The sequence below is a fragment of the Engystomops pustulosus genome, chromosome 5 (genome assembly GCF_040894005.1).
Source record: "Engystomops pustulosus chromosome 5, aEngPut4.maternal, whole genome shotgun sequence".
NCBI classification, from domain to species: domain Eukaryota; kingdom Metazoa; phylum Chordata; class Amphibia; order Anura; family Leptodactylidae; genus Engystomops; species Engystomops pustulosus.
Genome location: NC_092415.1, coordinates 150,893,218 through 150,919,655, shown reverse-complemented (window position 1 = coordinate 150,919,655; position 26,438 = coordinate 150,893,218). Strand labels below are relative to the sequence as shown.

Genomic DNA, 26,438 nt, shown 5'->3' with positions numbered 1-26,438 from the left:
CGACAGCTAATAAATAGGTAGGAGAGCAGAACATGTGGTGAGAGCACCACAAAACTGGCGGAAACGCCATAGTAAATGTCCCCCATGGGTGCTTCTGGCTCCATCTGCAATGTAAACAGGTCATTGGTCAGGAGGTCAGGTGTCACCTCCACAGATCACCTACTAATGACTTGAACAAAATACCAAATGTGTTGCAAAATTATTCATACCCCTTGAAACTTTCCTCATCTTTAAACATTACAGCCACAAACTTCCACCAAATGCAGACAACTATAAATTTAGGACATGTGCCAGCAGTATTTTCTACAGCTAGCACACTCCCTAAATCATGTCTATGGGCTCATGGCTGGGTATCCTATGGCCCTTTGCATGACCCATGCAGTTTTTATTTTTGTCATGGATACATGCATGGCGCTCACCTGCTGGTGACGCATGGGCTGCAAAGTATGTTGTGTTGTGCAGGAAGCCTTAAAAGTATTTTGTAGATATATTATTTTATATATTATTTGTTTTTGAGAATTAAAAAGCTGAAGCATGTCGCGAATATGTGATTAGCCCCTTGTATTAGCCCCTAAATTCTCAGTGTTTGGAATTGCAATTATTTTCCACCTTACACCTCCTCCATACCAGTTGAGTGGATGTTCCAGATATGCGTCTGCACACTAGATGTAACCTGCTTCAGTTCTGGGGAAAGTTAGACTGCAATTGTACTGGACGCGCACTTGGCCACCAGATATACACTCACCGGCCACTTTATTAGGTACACCATGCTAGTAACGGGTTGGACCCCCTTTTGCCTTCAGAACTGCCTCAATTCTTCGTGGCATAGATTCAACAAGGTGCTGGAAGCATTCCTCAGAGATTTTGGTCCATATTGACATGATGGCATCACACAGTTGCCGCAGATTTGTCGGCTGCACATCCATGATGCGAATCTCCCGTTCCACCACATCCCGAAGATGCTCTATTGGACTGAGATCTGGTGACCGTGGAGGCCATTTGAGTACAGTGAACTCATTGTCATGTTCAAGAAACCAGTCTGAGATGATTCCAGCTTTATGACATGGCGCATTATCCTGCTGAAAGTAGCCATCAGATGTTGGGTACATTGTGGTCATAAAGGGATGGACATGGTCAGCAACAATACTCAGGTAGGCTGTGGGGTTGAAACGATGCTCAATTGGTACCAAGGGGCCCAAAGAGTGCCAAGAAAATATTCCCCACACCATGACACCACCACCACCAGCCTGAACCGTTGATACAAGGCAGGATGGATCCATGCTTTCATGTTGTTGACGCCAAATTCTGACCCTACCATCCGAATGACGCAGCAGAAATCGAGACTCATCAGACCAGGCAACGTTTTTCGAATCTTCTACTGTCCAATTTCGATGAGCTTGTGCAAATTGTAGCCTCAGTTTCCTGTTCTTAGCTGAAAGGAGTGGCACCCGGTGTGGTTTTCTGATGCTGTAGCCCATCTGCCTCAAAGTTTGACGTACTATGCGTTCAGAGATGCTCTTCTGCCTACCTTGGTTGTAACGGGTGGCGATTTGAGTCACTGTTGCCTTTCTATCAGCTCGAACCAGTCTGCCCATTCTCCTCTGACCTCTGGCATCAACAAGGCATTTCCGCCCACAGAACTGCCGCTCACTGGATGTTTTTTTTTCAGACCATTCTCTGTAAACCCTAGAGATGGTTGTGCGTGAAAATCCCAGTAGATCAGCAGAGTCTGAAATACTCAGCCCAGCCCTTCTGGCACCAACAACTATGCCACGTTCAAAGGCACTCAAATCACCTTTCTTCCCCATACTGATGCTCGGTTTGAACTGCAGGAAATTGTCTTGACCATGTCTACATGCCTAAATGCATGTGATTGGCTGATTAGAAATTAAGTGTTAACGAGCAATTAGACAGGTGTACCTAATAAAGTGGCCGGTGAGTGTATATCAGGAGGTTGGAGCCTGCTGATATATAGGGCACAGTGCAGGGGAGAGGTTTACACCATATGCTGGCACGTAATTGTGCCAGTGCATGGTAAATCCCCCCATGGTGTCCAATAATTAGAGAAGTAGCCAAGAGGCCCAAGGTCATTGCGGAGGAGCTGAAGAGATCCATAGCTCAGGTGTGAGAATCTATCCACATGACAACTATTGGATTTTATTTAGAACTAGTTACAAGGCATATTGCAAGGACATGCCAGTACTATCTGACAGATGGGCAGCCGACTGTATGAACTATCTACTAACATGACATCTAGCCACTTGCTTTAACACTGTGCTGTTTATTCCATTAACTGACTGTTTATTGCAGCATTTGTGGACTTGAGAAGCAGAGTCCAGCACTACACAATGGATCTGCTTGTTTGCTTTTATTGTGAACTACAATGACATTTCTCTATAGTGTAATGGGATACCAGGATGCCAACATACAATGCCTATCTCCAAGTGATACTGCAGAATGTAACTGAATCCCGAGCAGTACACCACTTCCATCTTATCTCTTAGCTCCTCAACTTATGAGAATAGGAGACTTACTTTCAGTTAAGAGAAGTATATTGTACATAAAGGAGATCTACTATCAAAATCGAGCATAACAAACTAATTACTCATAGATCCAGGCATTAAGACTGTTGTATTCTTCTTATATTTGTTATCCATGACCTTCTTCCTTCTAAAATCAACTTTGACGCTTATAAGCCACAGTCTCTGTTGACATTACACCTCACAGGCTGTTACACTGTGCAAGAGCACTTCCCCCTCCCACTGTGTGCTGAAACTTCCTTTGCTGTCCTGAGAAGCTGTAGCACAGAAGGTCTCCGGTAACACCCCCAGACCCCTTCTGGCTCATTGGCATCATTTAAAAAGTTGATTTTAGAAGAAAGGAGGCAATAGATAATAAACTTAAGAATATTACCACAGTCAAAGTGCCTGGATATATGAGTAAGATTTTGATAGTAAATTTCCCCTAAAATAAGTATCTCTGAAGAATTCAATAAGTCTGTCTATCCTGCTTCCAAACCTGTTACCCAGAGCAGTAACCCCTCTGTACAGCAGCTTCTGCTCAGAGATAAGCAAACTCTCTGTGTGTTGAATAAATAGCATTATATCTGCATGACAGCCAAGCACTATCATGTTGGGTTGTTCATGGCTGATTACCGGGGTGAATCAAGTGGGACACATCAGCTGACTGCCCTTCATGTCACATTTTAAAAAGAGATATGTCCTGCACTCTGTGTGATGCCCTAGATGTCAGTTTATATAAAAACACAGCAATCTAAATATTATTCAATATCAGTCTATAAGCAAAGGAGAGACAAAATAGGCCAACTTCAACATGAATCCTATGTCTACATCAAATCAGAAGAGGATGGTGTTTTTTTTTTTACTTTAAATGTGTAACAAAAACTCAAAGATAATATAAATATGACATAGAGATCAGATCATGTACATAGATAGATTCAGACATATATAAGAAAGATTCATAGATATAAGGCTGCATTCACACTACCGCAAGGGGGACGTATATACGGCCGATATACATCCCCCATAGACGGCAATGGGCGCAATGCGGCACCGTACTGCTCCGTGCCCCGTGAAAAAATAGGACATGTCCTATTTTTCAGGGCATACGGCGCCGTGCGCCATATATCTCTATGGAGAGGGGCGGGGGTGAGCCCCCTCCTCCTCTCCCCGCACACTTCCGTGTGCCCGCCGTGCTACAGTACGGTGGGCACCGGTCGTGTGAATCCAGCCTAAGACTGATAGATTCAAATCTTTGACTGATCGATTTAAACATACACATATATATGGAAAATAGATAGTTGCTATGAGAAAGCATATAAAAGGTACATAGACAAATAAGATGGGTAGATATCTATATATAAAAAAGTAGAGATATGAGATAAGATGAACGGGCAGGTAGATGGACATATAAGATAAATATAAGATAGACAATAATGGATGGAAAATATACAGAAAGGCTACAGATATGAGATATCACATAGATACAGATATACAAACAGATACAGAGTCTAGCTATTAGATAGAGATACCTATAGAGATATATACCATGTTATGCAGACATGTAGGGGATAGATACAGAGTCTAGCTATTAGATAGAGATATCTATAGAGATATATACAATGTTATGCAGACATGTAGGGGATAGATACAGAGTATAGCAATTAGATAGAGATGTATACAATGTTATACACACATGTCGGGGATAGATGCAGAGTCTAGCTATTACCTACAGGGATGTTACAGAGATATATACAATGTTATGCGGACATGTAGGTGATAGATACCACTGATAGATATCAGACAGTACAGATGTATGTATAACAATCTGCCCATCCGCTGCTTGGGCTGGTGTACACACTACTATACACAGTCTTTCCATATCTCTTACCATTCACAATGTCTCCTCTTCTTCCTCTTTATAACAGACGGGTGACAGCCCCGGGGCTTCCCCACCCACAGTGAGAAGGTGGGGGTAAGGGGTGCACACCAGAGGGCACCTCCGCCGCACCCACCACCGTACTAAGGGGAGGGGAGTGTGGAGCAGGAGGCTCGGCAACACGATGATGACGTCAGGTTACTAGGTGTTTGTGTGGGAGAAGAGGAAAGCCAGACGGGTCGCGCTTTGATGACGTAGAGGCCGGTTATTGGCGGAAGCGGGGAGAGCGGCAGCATGGCCTCGGTGGTCCTGAGCGAAGCCGAGAAGGTGTACATCCTGCACGGAGTTCAGGTGTGAGGACGGCGCCGTCAGTGTGCTTCCTATATGGCTGTGGCGTGTAGTGTCGGTTGTGTGCTCTGTGGAGACTGACGAGACGGGCATGTGTTTAGTCCGTCAATTCCTATGAGCAGATGCTTCAGATGTCAGTAGTGGCAGCATTGTGTATACACGTGGTGTGTATCATGGCCACTAATCATATACTGAATGTCCTGCACCAGTATCATCACACTACCATACTGTAAGCCTTCTCAGATACTTTCTACATGTTATTATGCCTGTACTCCATAATAAAGGGAACCTGTCAGCAGCTTAATAACATGTTCCCATAGCTAACAACACCCTGGGGGCATTTATTGTGCCTTCTATGCCAAGGTTTTTGGTGTGCGTGCCATAAAGTGTTACAATTCCTTGCATTTGCGGTAATGATTGCAGCTTGATCCTATTTCCTACGCTAGTGAAAGTGAGGTTTATTTTGTGCAAATGTTAGCAACTTTTTATAACTGTTGGGCAAAACTATTTAAACATAAATTTCAGCAAATCACAAAAGTTGCAAAAAGAGGGTAATGTGGTTCATAGGGTGAAAAAGTGGGAACATTTTATTTTTGGGGACAACCTAAAGCTACTTTTATATGGTCAGTATTTTACATCAGTATAAGCTAAGTAAGTGGCATTTGTTTTTGCAGGATGACCTGCGTACAGATGGAAGAGGATGTGAGGACTACCGAGGAATAGAAGTAGAGACTGATGTGGTATCGAACACAACCGGATCTGCACGAGTAAAGATTGTAAGTTCTCTGGAGAAAATCTCCATAATAAAAACTAAGCACTAATGCAAACGAACCCAGGCGTAACTTACCATCGGCTGGAGAAGGGGAGGGATGATCACTCCTCACCTCTGCCTTCTCCATAGGGAGCCATGTAGCTGGAATGTATGTTCGGCTAAAGATAGAGCATGGTCTTTCTTTTTTCCGGCGACTGTATAGTCTGGTGGACAATCCAGCCATTCAAATGTATTGCCCATTAAAGTGAGTGTGGCCCTGTGCTACCTGTACTGAGACAGGTAAAACCTTTGTGTGCATGGGGCCTTATGTGGGAGGATTTTTTTTTCTTGTTCAGGATAAAGGTTATCTGCTAGATCAGTAATGTGACAAGTTGCATTATAAGAGTGTCTGTTCATTTTGTAATGAAACCCTTTAGTGATTAAGAGGTTAAGTGTGAAATCATATTGCAATATTTAGAGTTGTTGGTATCAATGAAGCCCTGAGGTTGCTGTAATGAATTGTGATATTCTTTGCTGCTATCTTACAGGTGACTTACCACATCTCTTCAATTCTCCTGGTTAAATATCTATCATTTGATCACAGATCACAGTTTTCATTTTCTATTGTGCAGATTAAAATTTGATGCTTAGGATTATTTCTTGTTATGTAGACTGTAAAGCTAACAGATGTAACAAATGTCATCTGTACAAACAATACACTTTGTTTGTTTCCACATAGTGATATTGGACCATATGATGTTGTCCGTGGTCCCCAACCTTTTTGTATTCATGGACCGGCTGCACCCACATTTTTTTTTTTTTTTTTTTTCAGGGTCTGGCTACCCCCTTACCCTTACAATATCTAACCCCCAACCCATATAATATGCCATTTCCTGCTGTCACCAAACTAAGAAGGGGGCTACAGGAAATGGGACATTATAATATCCCTTTGTTTTATAGCCCCTATACACAATAACCCCTCGTCTTTGGCCTTTTCACTGTGAAGAAAAGGGGCATCTAAATTTTCCTCCCCCCCCCCCCCCTTTTTCCTTGCAGCGACACGCCTATGCTCACTAGCACACACTATGATGTAATCGGCCGCGTCATAGTGCACGCGGGTATAGGGTTTAGGCGTGCCTCTGGTCATATGCCGGGAAGCCACGGGTAGAAGGGGAGCTTTAGAGGTAAATATACAGTACTTTATTTTTACCTGTTGACGCTCAGTGTCGGATATATCGGACGTTGAGCCGATGCCAGTTCAGCTCAAGGTCTGAGCCAAACCGGCATTGGGACACACGGGGGGTGCCGGCTGTAACATATAGCTGACACCCCAGTGTAACACCCGCGGTCGGAGTGGGCTCCGATCGCGGGTGTTTAACCCGTTAAATGCTGCGGCATTTAACATGCCTTTGGGGGGTCTTTTAGCCACGATCGCCTGCAGGTACTGCCAGTTAGATGGCGTCTGTGACGTCATCTTACAGGCACAGTGTCAACCTATACACATACTAATACCCTGCAATACATCTGTTTTACAGAGTGCTTGTTCATGTCCCATGGTGGAAGTAGTAAAAAAAAATGTTTTAAAATAAAGTAATAAATGACTAAAAATGCCCATAAGGCCCATAACACATAAAGAGAAATATAACGCTAAAAAAAGTTTAAATCATAACACACACCCCACATATATAGTATAACCGCATCTGTAACAACCCGTAGAATAAAACACAATTATTGAACCCGCATGATAAACGCCGTTAAAAAAAAAACCTGCTAAAAACGTGCCCAAAATTATTATTTTTACCTATTGAATCCCACAAAAAATGCAATAAAAAGCGTTCAAAAAATATATGTACTCCAGAATGATTCTGTTGCAAAGTACAACATCTCCCGCAAAAAACAAGCCATCAACCAGCTCCGTAGCCAAAAAAGTAACAATGTTATGCTACTTGGAAGACGGCAATGCAAAAATGATGGATTTTCCCCACATTAGGGTTTTATTTGACAAATTTAGTAAAACGTAAGAAAAAATATTCATATATGGTATCCCCGTAATCGTATTGTCCCATAGAATAAAGATAACATGATTATTAGGCTGTATGGTGAACATGAAAAAAAAAAAGTAAAAAATCCAGTACAGAATTGATTATTTTCTACTCCTGCCCTCAAAAAAAGTTCTAAATTTTCAACAATCGGAGATACCTACCCCAAAATGGCAACACTGGAAAAAGCATCTTATCCCGCAAAAAAAATGCCATCACATGGCCCTAATAACGAAAAAGCGAAAATTTTATAGCCTACAAAAGGCTAATGAGGAAACTAAAATCCTGGAAGCTGCAGGGCGCTCCTTCCCTTTTGCACCTCGCTGTGCCCCCATAAAACAAATAACGGCCACATGTGGGGGGCCTCTGCACAAGGGGTTAGCAATCTTCCTAAAAGATGTTTCTGATAGCTTGAGGGGTGCACATTTGAAAATGGGTTTTTGATGCTAAATATGTAAAATTTCATTCAAAACAGTATTTATCCCCAAAATAGTCAATGCTGAAAATACAGACAGAGAGTCTGCACTAAAGGAAGCATCAAGGATGATGAATCAATTAGTGAACATTCCGGGAATATTATTAAGGCCGTAAAGGCATATCGGCAATTTATGTTAGTGGCCAACCCCTATAATCCTTTCGCCAAGATTATAAATGTGTGTGTGTGTACATATATTATATATTATTTCAGGGCTTCAAATTTTCAAAACTGTTTACTCTTATTACATTTCAGGGTCACACAGATGTCCTAGTAGGAGTCAAAGCAGAAATGGGAACACCAAAGTTGGAACACCCGAAAGAAGGCTATCTGGAATTCTTTGTTGACTGGTTAGTAATGAATCTCTGCAATATGGCTTGAAAAGATCATATGATGTCAACTAACTACATTCCTCGGACTTAGACAAAGCACTATTGGGAACATTATCATATTTCTTTAATCTCTGAGCTGGTCAAAAACTGATATACACAAACTGCTGAAAGGGGATTGTATCAACTATTTAATGACATAATAGATGAGGGACTGCTGGGACTCCTACTGATTATGATAACGGGACCCCTATTATTGAGGTCTTGTTTTTACTAATGGGTGGGGTGGCAGGATGAGCATTTATCATGCTGCTCCATTCCATTGGATGGTAGTGTTGTAAATCCACCGCCACCTTCACTCCAAGTTTCACTTCTATTTAAAACACTGCCATACTATTGAGCATTCATTCTTGTCCTGCCTTCCACCCATTAGTGAGAGCAGGTCCCAATTCTCCTGATTGCTAGGGGACCCAGTATTCAGACTCTCTCTGGTCAACTTACAGTATAAAGCTGGTACAACCCTTTTTGTATAGGGAATTTAAAAAATATGAGATCAAAATTCGACAACAGCACACACTTTCCTGATCTTTGTTTTTCGTGGTGACTGAAAGCTGCTACTGTAGCAGGTTGTGCAGATATAGGCCAAAGGGATGACCCAATTAGCCATAGCAAGAGAAGTTGGTCATTCCAAGTATGTGATTTCTAGAATAAAGCATCTTTTCAAGTCCCCCCAACTCAGCTGGAACTGCTTGTAAGTTATTAATATAACAATGTACGATCACTTGATTTCTTCAGAAATAATGTAATGCTGCTAGAACAGTAATTTATGAAATATCCAAAGTATATCAACATAAAAACTTTATTTGGCAAAAAATAATTAGAGAACAGCAATGACTGTAGCACAGAGAAAGATAATTGCTTTTTCAGAAGGTTACACCAGTCACCCATTAGTAGGATGTGCACAGGCCTTTTCTTTGAAAGACTTCAGCACATCTGCAGCCAAAGGACATCACTCATCTCTCGCACTGCTCTGGTGGGACGTTGGTCCACTCTGGCCAGCCAGACATAGAAAAATATCCACATGGGAGGCAAAAGCACGGGGCATGCGGTGGCATACTGCTCCTGGCGCAGCACATTGGCACCGCCAAAGAGACATTTGGCACAGTAGCCATCGGAGGCCTTCATCATCTGTGATGCAGAGATCAGAGGCCTCCTAGTAGGATTGCTCTGGCACTCTAGGAATTGCAAGCATCCGCCTGAATTACATCCCCAGGTATGGGCAGCGATGGCACATGGCCACCCCACCAGCACAAGGATGTCACCGACCAGCCACACTTCTGGCCCACTCAGTCTCCACCGGGCAGATCACCCTCGAACAGCAGCATGACCGCACCTGAACAGCCACGTGTAAGTGGTTGGCCACCGCATGGCAGCAATATACAACCTGATGCATCAAGCCCAGAGATCCCGTGCCCACTGCTTTACAAGAGCCATACCCAGGTGCCCTCACTGTGTTTACAAGGGCACCCCACCACAATACCAGCCACCAATCAATACTGGACAAGCTCTTCTGTAGACAAGAAAAAGCAGATGAGCACCGACCAAGTGTAACAGTGTTCATATAAAGCCACACGTGACGTCGTATATAGGAATAAAGAGTAGATGTATCAATTATTATACATAGTATGGTTAAATAGTAAAAAATATTCATAGGGTTAAATCTGCCATCCCGGTCAATCAGTCCATTCCTGCAATACTTAGCCAGATCACGAGGAAGGAATTGGGCACATGTGGCCAGTGGCATCCCACACGTTTTGCCACGCTTGGCGACTTCCTCAGGGGAAGGGCCATAACCAAATGAAACAAGCTTATAAATACACAACAGATTGCTCGCCACCAATAGCCAAACCCAACCAAATGAACCTACCTGCGTGGGTTCATTTGTCCAGTATGAGCTCTATTGTCAGCGCCTGCGCACAAGTGATACAACCATCGCAAGATGATCAAAGATACGCGCATGCGCACTATGCATAAAAGTATTATCATGAAGTATAAGAATTTGCGCAATGGATAACAATTGACAAATGCGCTTGCATTGTACAATTACTCTTGGTGCACTCTAGAATATTGTATTCGGTCGTACACTATCACATCTTCTACAGACATGGATGCTGAAAAGACAGTTATATATTACTTGTGTAGCCATATCTGGATGTATCAAGGTAAAACAGCACTCACAATAAACATCAATATCATAAATGTCACTAAAAGAGTGGCGCACATGAGATAAATGTAAGGGTCTTTAGAGATATACAAGCTTGAGGCCCAGCCCCAAAGGGGAACAAACAATCACTGTGGCGATTGGCGGGAGCAGTCTGGTTATGATAAATAATCTATTGAATTCATTAATCTATACAATACAGAGTAACCCTATAGCTCTAGTAGAGCATTAGCCCGGGTAATACAAATAGTGCAGTCAAAAAGTTCCCATTCTGAAGTCCATGGGTCCACAAAGAGTGGAGGGGAAAGAGAGAGATCGATATTGGTCAAGGTCTATCCAGTGTTCAATGGAAGCCATCAATTTAAAGGTGGAATTTAAAAGACAAGGAGATATATATAGTCACCCATCACGGTAGTAAAGCTATAAATATCAACAATTGGTCCCCAATCTATCATAGTAGAGGGATCCGCATCAATGAATTGATGGAGGAAAGAACTTATTACCCCTGACACTCCATTACCAGAAGTCCAATCCATAATTTCCAATAAACTGCTGGTAGGATATGGTCAACTTTTAATCTACTAGTGAAGGAAAAAATACATATGTGCCATATTAATAGTACCCAACCCTAAGCTAATGAGAGAGGATACAGATTCTTGACCTTGTATATAGATAAGAGTTAGGTGGTATAAAAAGAAAACTGACAACCCAAACAAAAATATATATGAATATATACACAGTGTTTAAGGGGCCAGACGGGCTGAAGGACTAAAAGAGGGACCTGAGAGTCCCAAGGTGTAGTGATTCTCCCATAGAGAAAGAAAGAAAAGGTGAAAGAAAAATAAAACATAAACCTAAAAAATAAAAATGCCAATAAATAAATAAAACCTCTTACCCATTCTTCCAGAATGATCGAGATTTCAATAGAAACCTGTTAAGAGAAGGTCTTTCTGAATTCCCTCCGGAGCCAGGCTGCCAAGTTTGTAAATCCAGCAGCTTTCTCGACCGAGTAATTCCTGGAAAACATCACACAGATCCAATCCCACTGCCTGGATCCCTCTTATTTTGCCCGCATGTGCTTGTCAAAATGCATGGCTACTGTAGAAATAACCTTATCTACAGCACATCAAGGTTCTGGTAACGCCAACAGTGCCTTTTGGCTTAATTTTAGAAGCGATGATAACATATATAAGAAAATTACCACAGTAATGGTGCATGGACCTATGAGTAAGGGTATACTGACACGATCGTGTTCCCGTCCTGCTGTAGAGGAAGAGGGATGAGCGCTACTCACCCCTTCCCTCTCCATAGGGCAGCGCACAGCAGCCACTGTAAAACGGCAAAATATAGGACATGTTCACCGCACGCTGACTGAGCTCTATAGACGTCAATGGGGACCAATATATCATTCCCCATTACGTTTATGTGATTGAGCCCTTAATGTCTCTGGCTTATACTGCTTGGTTCTGTTGGTAGATTTTCTTTAAACGAAAAAGCAAATCTTCCCTGGTTTCTCCCAATGGAAAAATGTCCAACTAGTATTGCTTGGATGATGGAAAGGAAATAAACATCTATTAGGAACAGACACTGGTTACCTTGCTAAGGTAGGAGGATGTGCTGCACCAGCTGAGCAAATGAGACTTGGCAGCCCACATGCTTGTGGTAGGTGTATTGTAATGTCTTGTTCTATCGGTAGTGGGAGCGGAGTCTTGTCTATGTATGGAATCGATGAAGTCTGGATGGCGGTCCCATCTACCACTACATCATTGGAAATACATGCAGCTAGAGGAGAATACACTGGTGATCCTCTCCTCTAGCCACCTATAGATTGGCATACAGAAGAGCCATCATCTGGGGCGGTTCTGCTTGATGGGGATTTATGATGTCAGCGCTCCAAAATGTGAAGTGAAATAATGGTGGATTTATTCCAGTGCACAGCTATATTTCAGATTCCATCTCTTAAGCCCTTTCTTTTAACATAAAATTTTGTGTAAACTCCTTTCATCGTGCTCCTGTCCGCACACATTCAGTGGTGTGGTGTGGTATGCTATTCCCAGCTGCCTCATACTTGTAGTTTTGTTGAGTAATTTGATTTCAGTGTAGTCATTGTGTACTGTAATTACAGAAGATAATTATGGTGCTTAACGTCTCTAGCTGTGCACATATGACCTGCAGTGAAAACAATCATTGACGTTGTGGGATTGCAGCAGGATACATAGCCTGCATTAATGTGGTTCAGTCTCTGATTTATCGGATAACTTCCTTCAATGGGATCATGTATAAGGGGACTGCATAAGTACAACATCGCCCTCTAATGTCAGAAATGTGTTAACATCGTATGACTGCTAAAAAAAAAAAGCCATAATGAAAATGTTAAATATAATATATGAATTAGGTATATGTTTGCTCTACATCATATATATCCCATATGAATGCATTCTTGCAGTGATTCAGAGAAATAATTATTGCATTTTAACAAATGTAATAATACCATAACTTGTCTTGGCATTTTAGTAAAATGTATTTAGGTTAAATTGTGTTTGGCCTTTTTACCACATGATTTTTTTTTTTTTAATTTTTGTGTAGTTCCGAGAGGCAAGATATTGGGTAAATTACCAATATGTATCTATTAATAGTTCTTCACTGCCTTATTGATATATTACCGTAAGTAAAACCTCCTGTCTTTTACCTCATCAGCCAGACATTCTTGTCCATAAAATGGCTGCAGATGGCGGGTTATGTGTCCACGAACAATCGCCCTGTCATCTGTGGCCTTTTTATGGACAGGAATGTTTGGTTGATGAGGTAAAAGACAGGAGGAAATTAGATGTATTGTTAAATTACTTAATATCCCCCCCCCCCCCCCACGCGCTTTCCAAAAAACATGAGGTAAAGTGGCCAACCCCTTTTAAAGATTTTAGTGACTTGGCCATAGGTTAGGACAGGGGTAGGGAACCTATGGCTCGGGAGCCATATGTGGCTCTTTTAATGGCAGCATCTGGCTCTCTGATAAATCATTGATTAATAGGGATCGGCAGTGTGTACATCTAAGACGCACACAGCGATGATCACTGGATGCAGGCAGGGATGTTACCACTGCCTGTATCCTTTGTGTGACCCAGGCGCCATCGCCACACCGTTGCTTAGGTGACAGCACCTGTGTCATAGAGTAGAGCAGCATCCACTCCTCTCCACTCATCCATTGCCTAAGCAACAATGGCAGCGGTGCCTGGGTCATAGAGAAGAGTGAGGGAGTGATAAGAAGCTGCTGAAGGGAGAGCAGTTAGTATTCCCTTTTTTTCTGTGACTACCTATCTACTGGGGGTATGTGCTGGAGCTACCTATCTACTGGGTGCAAGTATGTGCTTGCACTACCTGTCTACTGAGAGGCATGTGCTGTGACTACCTATCTACTGGGGCCTGGGTGCATGTGCTGCGGCTACCTATCTACTGGGGGCATGTGCTGGGGCTAACTATCTATTGGGGCGGTATGTGCAGTGGCTACCTAGTTACTGGGGGCCATGTGATGTGCCTACCTATTTACTGGGGGTACCTACTGGGGCTACCTATCTACTGGTGGCATGTTATGTGGCTACCTATTTCCTGGGGGGCATGCACTGGGGCTACCTATCTACTGGGGGGCATGTGCTGTGGCTACCTATTTACTAGCAGGCATGTGATGGTGCTACCTATCTACTAGGGGGGCATGTGCCATGATTACCAGTATACTAGCGGACATGTTCTGTGGGTACCTATCTACTTGGGGGCATGTGCTGGGGCTAGCTGTCTATTTGGGTGCATGTGCTGTGGCTACATATGTACTGGGGGGCATGTACCGGGGCTACCTATCTACTGGGGGGGGCATGTACTGGGGCTATCTATCTACTGGGGGTACCTATCTACTGGCGGCATGTGCTGTGGCTACCCATTTACTGGGGGATATGTACTGGGGCTAACTATCTACAGGGGGGCATGTGTTGTGGCTACCTATCTATTGGGGGGCATGTGCGGTGGCTACCTATTTATTGGGGGACATGTACTAGGGCTACCTATCTACTGGGGGACATGTGCCATGGCTACCTATCTACTGGGGGACATGTACTGGGGCTACCTATCTACTGGGGGACATGTGCCATGGCTACCTATCTACTGGTAGGAATGTGCATACTGTATGGCTCTCACAGAATTACATTTTAAAATATGACGTGTTCATGGCTCTCTTAGCCAAAAAGGTTCCTGACCCCTGGGTTAGGACATCTATGTTACTTACTTGTTCACAGCCATCACTGTGCTGAGATAGGAGCTGTGCTTCTCACCCTGTCCTCTGGCAGTGTAACAAAATGGGGAGGATGCAAGGTGTCACAAAACACCAGGCTGATATAGATGTCCTGTCCTATAGCTATATGTTTTTCACTTTAAAAAAAACTATTAAATGGGTATTCATATTACTTGAGATCTGCTGAATAATATAGGCACTGAAGGTGTTTTCCTGAGATCTTGACCTCTCTACATAATGATTCTCCAAATCATAGCACTCTGCCATGGGACACTATTGTTTTAGTATACTGGGTGCACTCCCCTGGCTTTTTACCCCCTTTAATGACCTTTTTTTCATGTCTAATACAATTTATTTTACAATTTTAATTTTATGCAGAAAGTGAAAACTATTGGGTTTCAAACAGTTAACTGCATCCAGTCCACCTAAGCAGCTGTTCTGGTCCTGTTCGTGCATGTGGTGAATTTGCCACCTCTGGGGATTATCTTAACAAGATTCACTTTTTGTGAAAGGCCGTAAATAAGTATCATACTTCACATCTGAGCAGAACAGTCTGATTTCACTTACTAACAGATGAATGTGTGTCACACAATGAATTCATTATATCTGTAGCTTAGATTTAGCACTTCTGGTAGTACAGGGCTCCTTAACATTGGCTTTGAGTCTTGCTTTGGCTATTTTTTGGGGATAGGATGGATAAAGTTCAGTCACAGTGGATTTATCGAAAATATTATTAATGGACATGTGATCCTCATTTATAACAGAGGGTCATGTGATAAAACATTGTAGCCTAATGCTGAACAAGACCTGACGATACACAAAAGTGCTGTGGGATATAATAGTCCTTATGTTAGTCCAGTTGGACTGACTCCTCGATGTAGCCCTTCTAAAAAACCTTCAGCCCACTTTTATGAGTTCAAGAGACCCTGACACTATGGTTATATGTCACAGGCAATTTGAGCACATAGATATGTAAGATATGCATATAAGCAAAAAACACAATGCCTAGTGCTCAATGAACACATGAGATATATATTTGGGTTCATATGCCACTCTTTGTGTACTGTATGACGTTCTAACGCTAATTCCTTTTATCCTTTAAGTCTCCTAGGAATGTCACTAAAGAGCAGACTATAGCACATTATTATTTTTATACTCTTTCTGATAACCAAAATGATATAAGTGTAAGGGTTTTTTTCTGAATGATATATGATATACAGGCGGTCCCCTACTTAAGGACACCCGACTTACAGACAACCCATAGTTACAGACGGACCCCTCTGCCCCATGTGACCTCTGGTGAAGCTCTCTGGATTCTTTACTATAGTCCCAGACTGCAATGATCAGCTGTAAGATGTCTGTAATGAAGCTTTATTGATAATTCTTGGTCCAATTACACCAAAAACTTTGAAACTCCAATTGACACTGGAGCAAAAGAAAAAAAATTGTCTAGAACTTCCATTATAAAATATACAGTTTCGACTTACATACAAATTCAACTTAAGAACAAACCTCCAGACCCTATCTTGTATGTAACCCGGGGACTGCCTGTATGTGTAGCAGGAGATTTGCATTAAGGATTATTTATATCTATATTCCATTCCGCTATATCACAGGTTGTTCCCTTTGTACAAAGTTATTGATATCCATTTGGTAAACATTGTAAACAACTGATACCAATGGATTCGCCAAAATGTTTTTATGTAATACTAGTTTTTAAGTATGTATTTACCTATCTGAGCTGTGAATTCTCGAGCCGCGTCCCCGGTCATGTGATTAAGGTGGGAGGAGTTCTGTCATGTGACTCGGGGGCGCGACTCGATCCACGTGACAACCGCATAGTTTAAAAGGAACAAGCTCAGATAGCGTTTGGCAGGTTATGATTAAGACGGTCTCCGTCGAAACGCGTCAACCTATTAGTCCTCGTGTTATGGCGTTTTAAACAATAAAGACAACACTTTGTTACCGCACCCTGTGACGTCCTTCCTGAAGTGCCGGCATTCTTGCTTTTTCCCTGGATTTTCTACTTGACTATGAATAGTTATCCGAGCACCAGAGGACCCCCACAGAGTGTGGACAACTAGGACGGTCTAATGGTTGGGTGAGCCGGCTTATTTTTCTACTTTCTCTTGAAAGTGTTATGTTTTTTTCTGTGACACAACATAGTCCAAAGCCGCAGTCTCCCCGTAATTCCCAGACCACATGCGTTTTCATTGTTTTTTTATAAATATTTAATAAGACAAGATGTCAAAACACGAGGAAGTGGACACAGAAGTGAGGAGCCATAATACCTCTACGAATGACACCAGAAGAAATAGAGCGGCAGCTATTTTCAATACAGGCTCCCCAGAATCAGATTCAGTGTCCACAGATTTTGTACAATGGGACAGACTTTTAAAATTGAGTGAAAAGGAGGCTCGAGTGTGGTGGGATGCCGAGACACTAAGCTCATATATTGAGAAAAATATGATACCCAGAGGGTTGAGAATCAAGAAATTCCCCACCACAGAGTACTCCAAATCATTCCTGGACAGTTGGCATGATGTTCTGAGCGAATGCTCAATAAAACTGATGCGCCTTATAGTGGAACAGGAACGAACAATCCTGCAGGAAGTCAAAACTGAAATCAATGAGGTGCGTGATTCACTTCAAAAAAACTTACCAGAATCAATATTTACACAACAAACATCAGCCATAGAGGAGAAAGTGAAAGAATTGGAAGATACCATCACTACGACAAAAAGAAGGAAATTCGAACGCGACATCATAGACTATCGCAACAACGAAGTCTATGTCTGGAAACGATATGAGCAGGGTACGCACACTAATATTAACAAACCAAGATCAATCTTAAAAAAACGTAACAAGAGAGGAAAGAGGAGAAACTATAATCCTCGAGTGAGTTTTTCAGATACGGATGACTCTATGGATAGCTTGTCCTCCAACCAGATGTCGACTCAAAAAGAAGGAGATCTAAGCGGAGCCAGACCAAAAAATTCAAATAAAAATATTATGAATAAATCCAAATCAATAGATGACCTGAGACCTCACAACAAACCGCCGACAAAAAACGGGTTAGAAGATCGGGACGGAAACACAGGAGACATGGGAGTGAAAACTCGGGCCAAGAAGCCCAAATGACAGAGTCTGTGGTGAACCTATCCGGCAGGATCCTATCCGAAGACCAACTAAGAGTGCTTGCCAAAGGCCTTAAATTCTCTCCTACAGTGGACTTTAATTTGTTTAACACCCTGCTGGACATCAATAAACTAGCACGAAACATCACGTTAAAGAAACATTTTAGCAATGTAATAGTGTCTGACATTGATATAGCGGGTCAAATTGATAGCCCAGAACCAGCGAATAATAAATATAATGACTATATAGCAGATCTGATGAGGTCTGATGTGAATGTGGGTTCCTTCCAAGAACAAGGAAACATGTTGACACTGAGATCACTAACATGTGAACAATGTGAAGTTAACGATTCAGTCAACAGTAGATATCAAACTTCTAATGTAGATTTTTATCCCATTAACTCCCGTGTCCCTGTCCTGGACAATTTCCAGGACATAGTAGAGAGAGAACTTGTCACACTACATAAGAAAGTAAAAAAGAGGGATTCACATCACACACATCAGAATTTGCGCAAAGGCGAGAAGGAAGCATTACAACAACTCAAAGAGGATCCTGATGTTGTCGTTAGGTCGGCAGATAAGGGGGGGGCTATAGTAGTTATGGATGCCGCCCTATATAAACTTCTCAATGAAAATATGCTTAGGGATGGGAATACCTATCGCATCCTTGAGTCTAACCCCACTAACCTAGTCCAGAAACGTCTATTTAACATCTTAGATAAGGGGTTAACATCGGGCATCATTTCACAGAGGGAAAGAGACTTCCTATATGTAGAGGACCCGGTCACCCCAGTCTTCCACTCACTCCCCAAGGTCCATAAAAATGTATTTCCACCACCTATGAGACCTATAGTGGCCGGGATCGGGGGAGTGGGTGAAAGGCTGGGGGAATGGCTTGACCATTTCCTTCAACCGATTACCAGAGTCACCCCGTCTTTTTTACGTGACACTAAACATTTATTACAAATCATGAAAAATTTTGAATGGCATGAAAGCTTTAGCTGGGCTACGTGCGATGTCACCGCCCTATATTCATCTATCCCTCATGAGTTGGGACTGATATTCCTACGGAGACACTTGGATAGGTACAGCACGTATAGTTCAGCTTTAAAGGAGTATATCATTTTGGCAACTAATTTTCTACTTCAGAACAACTTTTTTTATTTTGATGGGAAATATTATTTGCAAGTGGAGGGGGCTCCAATGGGGGCAAAATTTTCCCCCTCCCTTGCTAACATTTATATGTCACAGTGGGAGGAGGCATATGTTTTTTTCATCATCCAACCCACACCAGGCGTCTATAGTATGGTTTGGCCGATACATAGACGACCTGGTGTGGGTTTGGAGGGATTCAGAAGCATCCTTCAAAGACTTTGTAGGTTATCTCAATGATAACCCCATGAACTTGAAATTTACATCTATGTTTGGGGGAAGATCCATCCCATTTTTAGATGTCACTTTAATAGGGGAGAATAACAGAGTCAGAAGCATACCCTATAGGAAAGAAATGGCGAGAAACACTACTCTCTTAGCCTCATCTTGCCATCCCCCACATGTGACACAGAACATACCATACGGAGAACTAATAAGACTGAGGAGAAACTGTACAGATAATGATGATTTTGAAAAGGAAAGAATTAATCTTAAATCCAGGCTTTACCAAAGAGGTTACAAAAAAGACAATATAGAGAAAGCGGAATGTAAGATTAAACACATGAAACAAGAAGATTTATTGAAAGATAAAGAGCATAAACATAAAGATAAAAATAGCAATGCTCCAGACACAGATAAATCCGGAACTCCCATAGTGTTTACCACTACATACAGCAGACAGTATAAAGAAATAACCAGGATTATTCAAAAATTTATCCCAATCTTGTTACAGGATCCAACTCTGTATACCATATTAAATAATGGCATTAAATGTGTGGCGAAGAGGGCCCCCACTTTGGGTGGGTCCTTGTCACCCAGTCTATTTAGAAGTCAGAACTCCAGTAGATCATGGTTAAACACCAAAGGTTGCTTTAAATGTGGACACATACAGTGCAAAGCCTGTAGTTACATCGCAATAGACACAAATATAACATCAAGTACTACCAATAAAAGTTACCCTATCCGGTCATATCTTAATTGTAACACATGTAATGCAATATATTCCATTAAATGTACTAAGTGCAATATCCAATACATAGGACACACCTCAGGCCCCCTTAAGGTTAGAATACGTCGTCATTTATCAGATATTACCAACGAAGCAGTAGGAATATCAGCAGCCTCTAGGCATTTTAGAGAGTCACATAATAAATCTACAAATTTTTTCACATGGACTGGATTTGAAAAAGTCAGTCAACCGATTAGAGGAGGCAATATGAAAAGGAAATTAATAAACAGGGAAAGTTACTGGATTTTTATAATGGAGAGCAGAACCCCACAGGGTATGAATAAGAGACAGGACATAATTCTGACTTATTAGATAACTTTATGTCACATTCCCTGTCATACTCCTCGATGTAGCCCTTCTAAAAAACCTTCAGCCCACTTTTATGAGTTCAAGAGACCCTGACACTATGGTTATATGTCACAGGCAATTTGAGCACATAGATATGTAAGATATGCATATAAGCAAAAAACACAATGCCTAGTGCTCAATGAACACATGAGATATATATTTGGGTTCATATGCCACTCTATGTGTACTGTATGACGTTCTAACGCTAATTCCTTTTATCCTTTAAGTCTCCTAGGAATGTCACTAAAGAGCAGACTATAGCACATTATTATTTTTATACTCTTTCTGATAACCAAAATGATATAAGTGTAAGGGTTTTTTTCTGAATGATATATGATATATGTGTAGCAGGAGATTTGCATTAAGGATTATTTATATCTATATTCCATTCCGCTATATCACAGGTTGTTCCCTTTGTACAAAGTTATTGATATCCATTTGGTAAACATTGTAAACAACTGATACCAATGGATTCGCCAAAATGTTTTTATGTAATACTAGTTTTTAAGTATGTATTTACCTATCTGAGCTGTGAATTCTCGAGCCGCGTCCCCGGTCATGTGATTAAGGTGGGAGGAGTTCTGTCATGTGACTCGGGGGCGCGACTCGATCCACGTGACAACCGCATAGTTTAAAAGGAACAAGCTCAGATAGCGTTTGGCAGGTTATGATTAAGACGGTCTCCGTCGAAACGCGTCAACCTATTAGTCCTCGTGTTATGGCGTTTTAAACAATAAAGACAACACTTTGTTACCGCACCCTGTGACGTCCTTCCTGAAGTGCCGGCATTCTTGCTTTTTCCCTGGACTGACTTTGTAGTTTTGCCTCTTTTGAGAAACTTCACACATTTTAATGTAAACCTAGCTGCGATTATACATATATATTTTTTATATTTTTGCCAGCAACTGGTATTTACCCAAACTCCAACACTCTTGGTGATTCTTCCACAAGCGGTTTTCTGGTACAGAGCTCAGACGCCATATTTGCACATCCAATGTTTTTCACACTACCTTCATCCAATCCGATTTGAGAAAAATGCAGCATGCGCTACTCTGATCTGAGTCACGTGACAACTGGGATGACACTAGGACTACAAAAATGGGCTGTCACTAGAACCAACATCTCATCAAAATCAGTAGATTTTTTTTTTTTTTTTCTTACCAAGTGTATGATTTGACACTTGGTTCGTGAGCAACTGGAGCTAATTTGATTCTAAGCTGATTTAATCTTGCAACATCATAAATCAGCCAGGCCGTGATTGATCTGGGAAATACAGCCATCATGTATTGCCCAAAACATATGGCTGTCTGCCTTGGACATCTTTATGAGTTTTAAACCCTTTGCTTTGTGGTTAATGTGAATAAAGGCACCGTTCACAGAATTTATTTATCTTCCAGTTCTGCTAATGCCACTCCAGAGTTTGAAGGCCGAGGAGGAGAGGAACTGGGCACAGAGATTGCCAACATGCTTTACAAAATATTTGATAACAAGAGCAGCATGGACCGTGAATCACTCTGCATTCTCCCTGGTGAGCACTGCTGGGTGCTTTATGTGGACGTTCTGGTGAGTAAAAACTAAGATTGGTTTATATATTTACATTTAACTATTTAGATTTTAATACTGTACAAGTCAACCCGAGTATAAGCTGAGGTCCCCAATTTTAACACAAAAAAATGGAAAGACCTATTGACTATAAGCCGAGGGTGGGAAATGCATTTGTCACAGCCTCCCCCCTCCCCCCCAGTATATAGCCAGTAGCCCTCTTGTGTATAGCCAGTGCCTGCCATATTGTATATAGCCAGCCACTGCCCCCTAGTACATAGCCAGTGCTTGCCTGCCCCTCGGTCTATGTAGCCAGTGCTAACACCCCCTTCCTTGGTGTATATAGCCAGTTCCTCCCACCCCCCTTGCTATACAAGCAGTGGTAAAAGCAGAGTTGGGGTTTTTCAGCACATTTTTAGTGCTGAACGACTCGTCTTATAATCGGATATATACGGTATTTAAGTGAAAATGAGAAACCTGCCCTAAACACTGAAAAACAGGGATGTGTTTGGCCCATAAAAATGGACCTGTGTGCTGCCCAGATTCCATGGACCAAACACAGTTCAGTGGAGGGGAATCATTGCATCATGGAGAAATATGATGCAAGGACTCTGTTTTACGACAAAACTGCAGCACCAGTACTGTAAAAACTCTTACCATGTCAACATTCGGCTGGCAAACAGGGAGTCCTTGCATCATATTTTTCTAACAGTTCTTACCGTACTGCACTGCAGTTCTGCCAGCAGATGGAGTTATTGCATCATATTTCTGTATGAGGCAAGGACTCCTGTCCTGTACAATGTCCAGCACCCAGGTCAGTTTCCATGTAACAAAGTTACAGCTCAAAGTAACAGCCTTCAGTTTAGAATACATCTTTCTCTGATGTTGGATAGGGGACAACTTTTCCATTAACTTTGCCTACATCAGTATTACTAGTGGTAAGAGACTCTCCTTCTGGGATGGGACTCTGAACCTAGTGATGTACGATGCAAGAAGTCCCTTCTTCCCCACTCTAATAGCGATTATTGCTGTTTAGTGGGGAAGAACAGACTCCTTGTATCACTAAGATGTTCCATTCTCTCCTGTATTTAGACAGGGAAATATGTCCAGCATGGACTGACCCTGGTCGAGTGTTGTTGGTATCATTTAAACTCCTAATCTGTCATTTTCTTCTATGATCTGGATTGAATTCGGTCTAGGTAGCCGTTTTGCTAAAGATCACTGAGGTTTTAGTTTACATAGGATCTTATTGCAGGGGGAGCAGTCAGCAGTAAGTCTCCTCCCAGCCGCTTTGAGACAACAGCAACTTGACAGACACAGGAGAGAAGAAAGTTACATGTCACATAATATCCAGAAATAGTGTTATTTTTTTTATGTTCACATACTGCAATATTGAATTTGTTGAAAGGTTAGATACATTGTAAATCCTGGCTAATGTGAAGAACAGATTTTGGATTTTTGTTATAATCTGCTCTTTATACTTGCTCAATTCTTTAGATCCACATGTCTTTAAAAATTCATCAGAAAATATTACTTTGTGTCTATACACTATAGCAGTGATGGTGAACCTTTTAGCGACCGAGTGCCCAAACTGCAACTCAAACTGGTGCCAACCAAAAATTAAAGCAGTAAGTTATTGCTCCCTGTTCTTCAACAACTTTCAGTCAGATTTGCTTCCTGAGGACAGCAACACCGTAGAAAGATAAAAACTTGCATCATTTTAGCTTCTTTCCCGTGTCCCTTTGTACACAGAGAATCGTGGGGCCAGCAGAAGGTCCTCCAAAGATAATTCGGCCCTGTCTACTCATTTTCCCTCTTCCTACAGTTCTACGTAGAGAAGCAAGTATCAAAATATGTCTGAAAGAAGCATCTTTTAAGTGGCTTGAAACTGCAGGAAGATTCTTTGAGTCCTGTTTGGTGTGCTGGGGCGATGACCCGGGTGCCCACAGAAAGGGCTCTGAGTGCCGCCTTCGGCACCCATGCCATAGGTTCGCCACCACTGCACTATAGGGATTGTCAAGCAGGTTTTTCTTGTTTATACTGTGAGCGGCAACTGTAATTTTTGTCTTATCCATCCTGTGTCTATTTTTTTCCCCCTAAATACTACATGGGAACCCACTGCCCCTTTGCTTTCAGTTTTCCTTCACACAGATTATATTTAGTCTGTCACTGGCCGTGGTAGGCCGCAGCTAATGTGTTTGAATAAGCAAAGTCAGTCTTGTTTTTGGGAGTTATTTCATACTATATGAATATTAACACATTTTGACAAGGTTTTTCTACTTTTTTCAGAGCTTTTTTTTTGTTTAAAAAAAGTCACCTATTCTTTAGTGGCTCTCATACAAGACCGAGTGTGAGCCCATTAAATTTATTACCTTAGGGTAATTGCACACCTAACTTGTGGATTTGCCTTGCTGCATTTTCACAAGCAAATCCTCGGTGTAATCCAGTTGCATTGCTGTGTATGGGATAGATGATGATACCATACACACATTGCAGAGTTTTTATTCACAGTAAAATACCGTAAGAATTGTCATTTAATGCTGCATATCCCACTATGGAATTCAGCTTTTGCAATGCAGAAATAAAATAATACGCAAAATGCCTTAATAGTTAATGGACTTTTTAATGCAAACCCTGTCAAATATGGTGTAATATTTCAAGTTTCCACCAAGACATTGAGCTGGAGATGATATTTCAAAGTATGTATTTTGTGGTTTATGTAAGTAAAACAATAACATAAGCAAATTTCCCTTTTTATTCTTCCTCTTGCATCTGATGTCTTTTATCCTTCAACAAACATCTAATTTCCAGTAATTAACCCCTTAACGCTCTGCGCCGTAGCGCAGCCGTAGCCGTTTTTGCATATTGCACAAAACCCCCACCGCTAATAACCGCGGTCGGTGCTTGCACCGATCGCGGCTATTAACCCTCTAAACGCCGCCCGCAAAGTCGCGGGCGGCGTTTAAAAGACGGCGGCGCGTGGGCGCCGCCATCTTTTTTTCGATCGCCACGCCCCCGAACGTCATCGGGGGGCGGCGATCGGTTGCTATGGTAGCCTCGTGTCTTCTTTTGACACGAGGCTATCTGGCAGCTGCAGATTCGTTACAATGAGCCAGTGGCTCATTGTAATGAATGTGCTGCAAAAATGCCATATATTGCAATACAGAAGTATTGCAGTATATGGTAGGAGCGATCTGACTATCTAGGGTTAATGTACCCTAGATGGTCTAAAAGATAGTGAAAAAAAAAATAAAAAAAAAAGTTTAAAAAATAAAAAAAATTAATAAAATATTAAAAGTTCAAATCACCCCCCTTTCCCTAGAACGGATATAAAACATAATAAACAGTAAAAATCACAAACATATTAGGTATCACCGCGTCCCAAAATGCCCGATCTATCAAAATATAAAAACGGTTACGGCCGGCGGTGACCTCCGAGGCGGGAAATGGCGCCCAAATGTCCGAAATGCGACTTTTACACCTTTTTACATAACATAAAAAATGAAATAAAAAATGATCAAAATGTCGCACAGACCTCAAAATGGTAGCAATGAAAACGTCGCCTCATTTCGCAAAAAATGACCCCTCCCCCAGCTCCGTGCGCCAAAGTATGAAAAAGTTATTAGCGTCAGAAGATGGCAAAAAAATTTTTTTCTTTTTTGTACACATTCGTTTAATTTTTTAAAATGTATTAAAACACAATAAAACCTATATAAATTTGGTATCACCGCGATCGCACCGAACCAAAGAATAAAGTAGGCGTATTATTTGGAGCGAAGAGTGAAAGTCGTAAAAACTGAGCCCACAAGAACGTGACGCACGTGCGGTTTTTTTTCAATTTTTCCACATTTGGAATTTTTTTTCAGCTTCGCAGTACACGGCATGTTAAAATAAATAACATTACGGGAAAGTAAAATTTGTTACGCACAAAATAAGCCCTCACACAGGTCTGTACACGGAAAAATGAAAAAGTTATGGATTTTTGAAGTTGGAGAGCGAGAAATGAGCCGGAAAACCCTCCGTCCTTAAGGGGTTAAAGTTCTTGTAAATCGCTCTTTTCTTTCATAAAAGCGTTGATTTAAGCACTGGGCCATTAACGTTACTAATTACCTCCTGACTAATTCTTCATTGTGTGCACTGGTGACTGGCACTGTGGAAGTGATGTCATTGCATGGCGCCATCCCCAGGAGAGTAGATCAACAACCATTTTATGCTGCAATGAAATATACCTTGTAAGATTACATGCTCTTTGTTACAGCTATTGGAGTGTGGCGGAAACCTGTTTGACACCATTTCCATAGCGGTAAAGTCTGCTCTTTTCAATACCAGGTAAGAAGGCTGTATGGATGGATATATATATATATATATATATATATATATATATATATATATATATATATATATAACGCATAG

General features: G+C 41.6%; 2 protein-coding genes across 4 annotated transcripts in view; one reads left to right on the top strand and one right to left on the bottom strand.

Moving 5' to 3' along the window:
• ZDHHC3 (zDHHC palmitoyltransferase 3) overlaps nucleotides 1-4,592 on the bottom strand; it is a 47,222-nt gene extending 42,630 nt beyond the window's left edge. The window contains exon 1 of one of the 3 annotated variants that reach the window (XM_072153409.1): nucleotides 4,411-4,592. The gene's annotated coding sequence lies outside the window, so the exon portion shown is untranslated. The remainder of the gene's footprint in view (nucleotides 1-4,410) is intronic. The other 2 variants (XM_072153408.1, XM_072153412.1) reach the window with 2 other exon arrangements.
• Nucleotides 4,593-4,609: 17 nt separating this feature from the next.
• EXOSC7 (exosome component 7) overlaps nucleotides 4,610-26,438 on the top strand; it is a 28,993-nt gene continuing 7,164 nt past the window's right edge. The window contains exons 1-5 of the mRNA XM_072153414.1: nucleotides 4,610-4,749; nucleotides 5,421-5,522; nucleotides 8,267-8,361; nucleotides 21,881-22,046; nucleotides 26,284-26,354. Of these exons, the coding sequence (XP_072009515.1) occupies nucleotides 4,693-4,749; nucleotides 5,421-5,522; nucleotides 8,267-8,361; nucleotides 21,881-22,046; nucleotides 26,284-26,354 (491 nt within the window). The 5' untranslated portion in view covers nucleotides 4,610-4,692. The remainder of the gene's footprint in view (nucleotides 4,750-5,420; nucleotides 5,523-8,266; nucleotides 8,362-21,880; nucleotides 22,047-26,283; nucleotides 26,355-26,438) is intronic.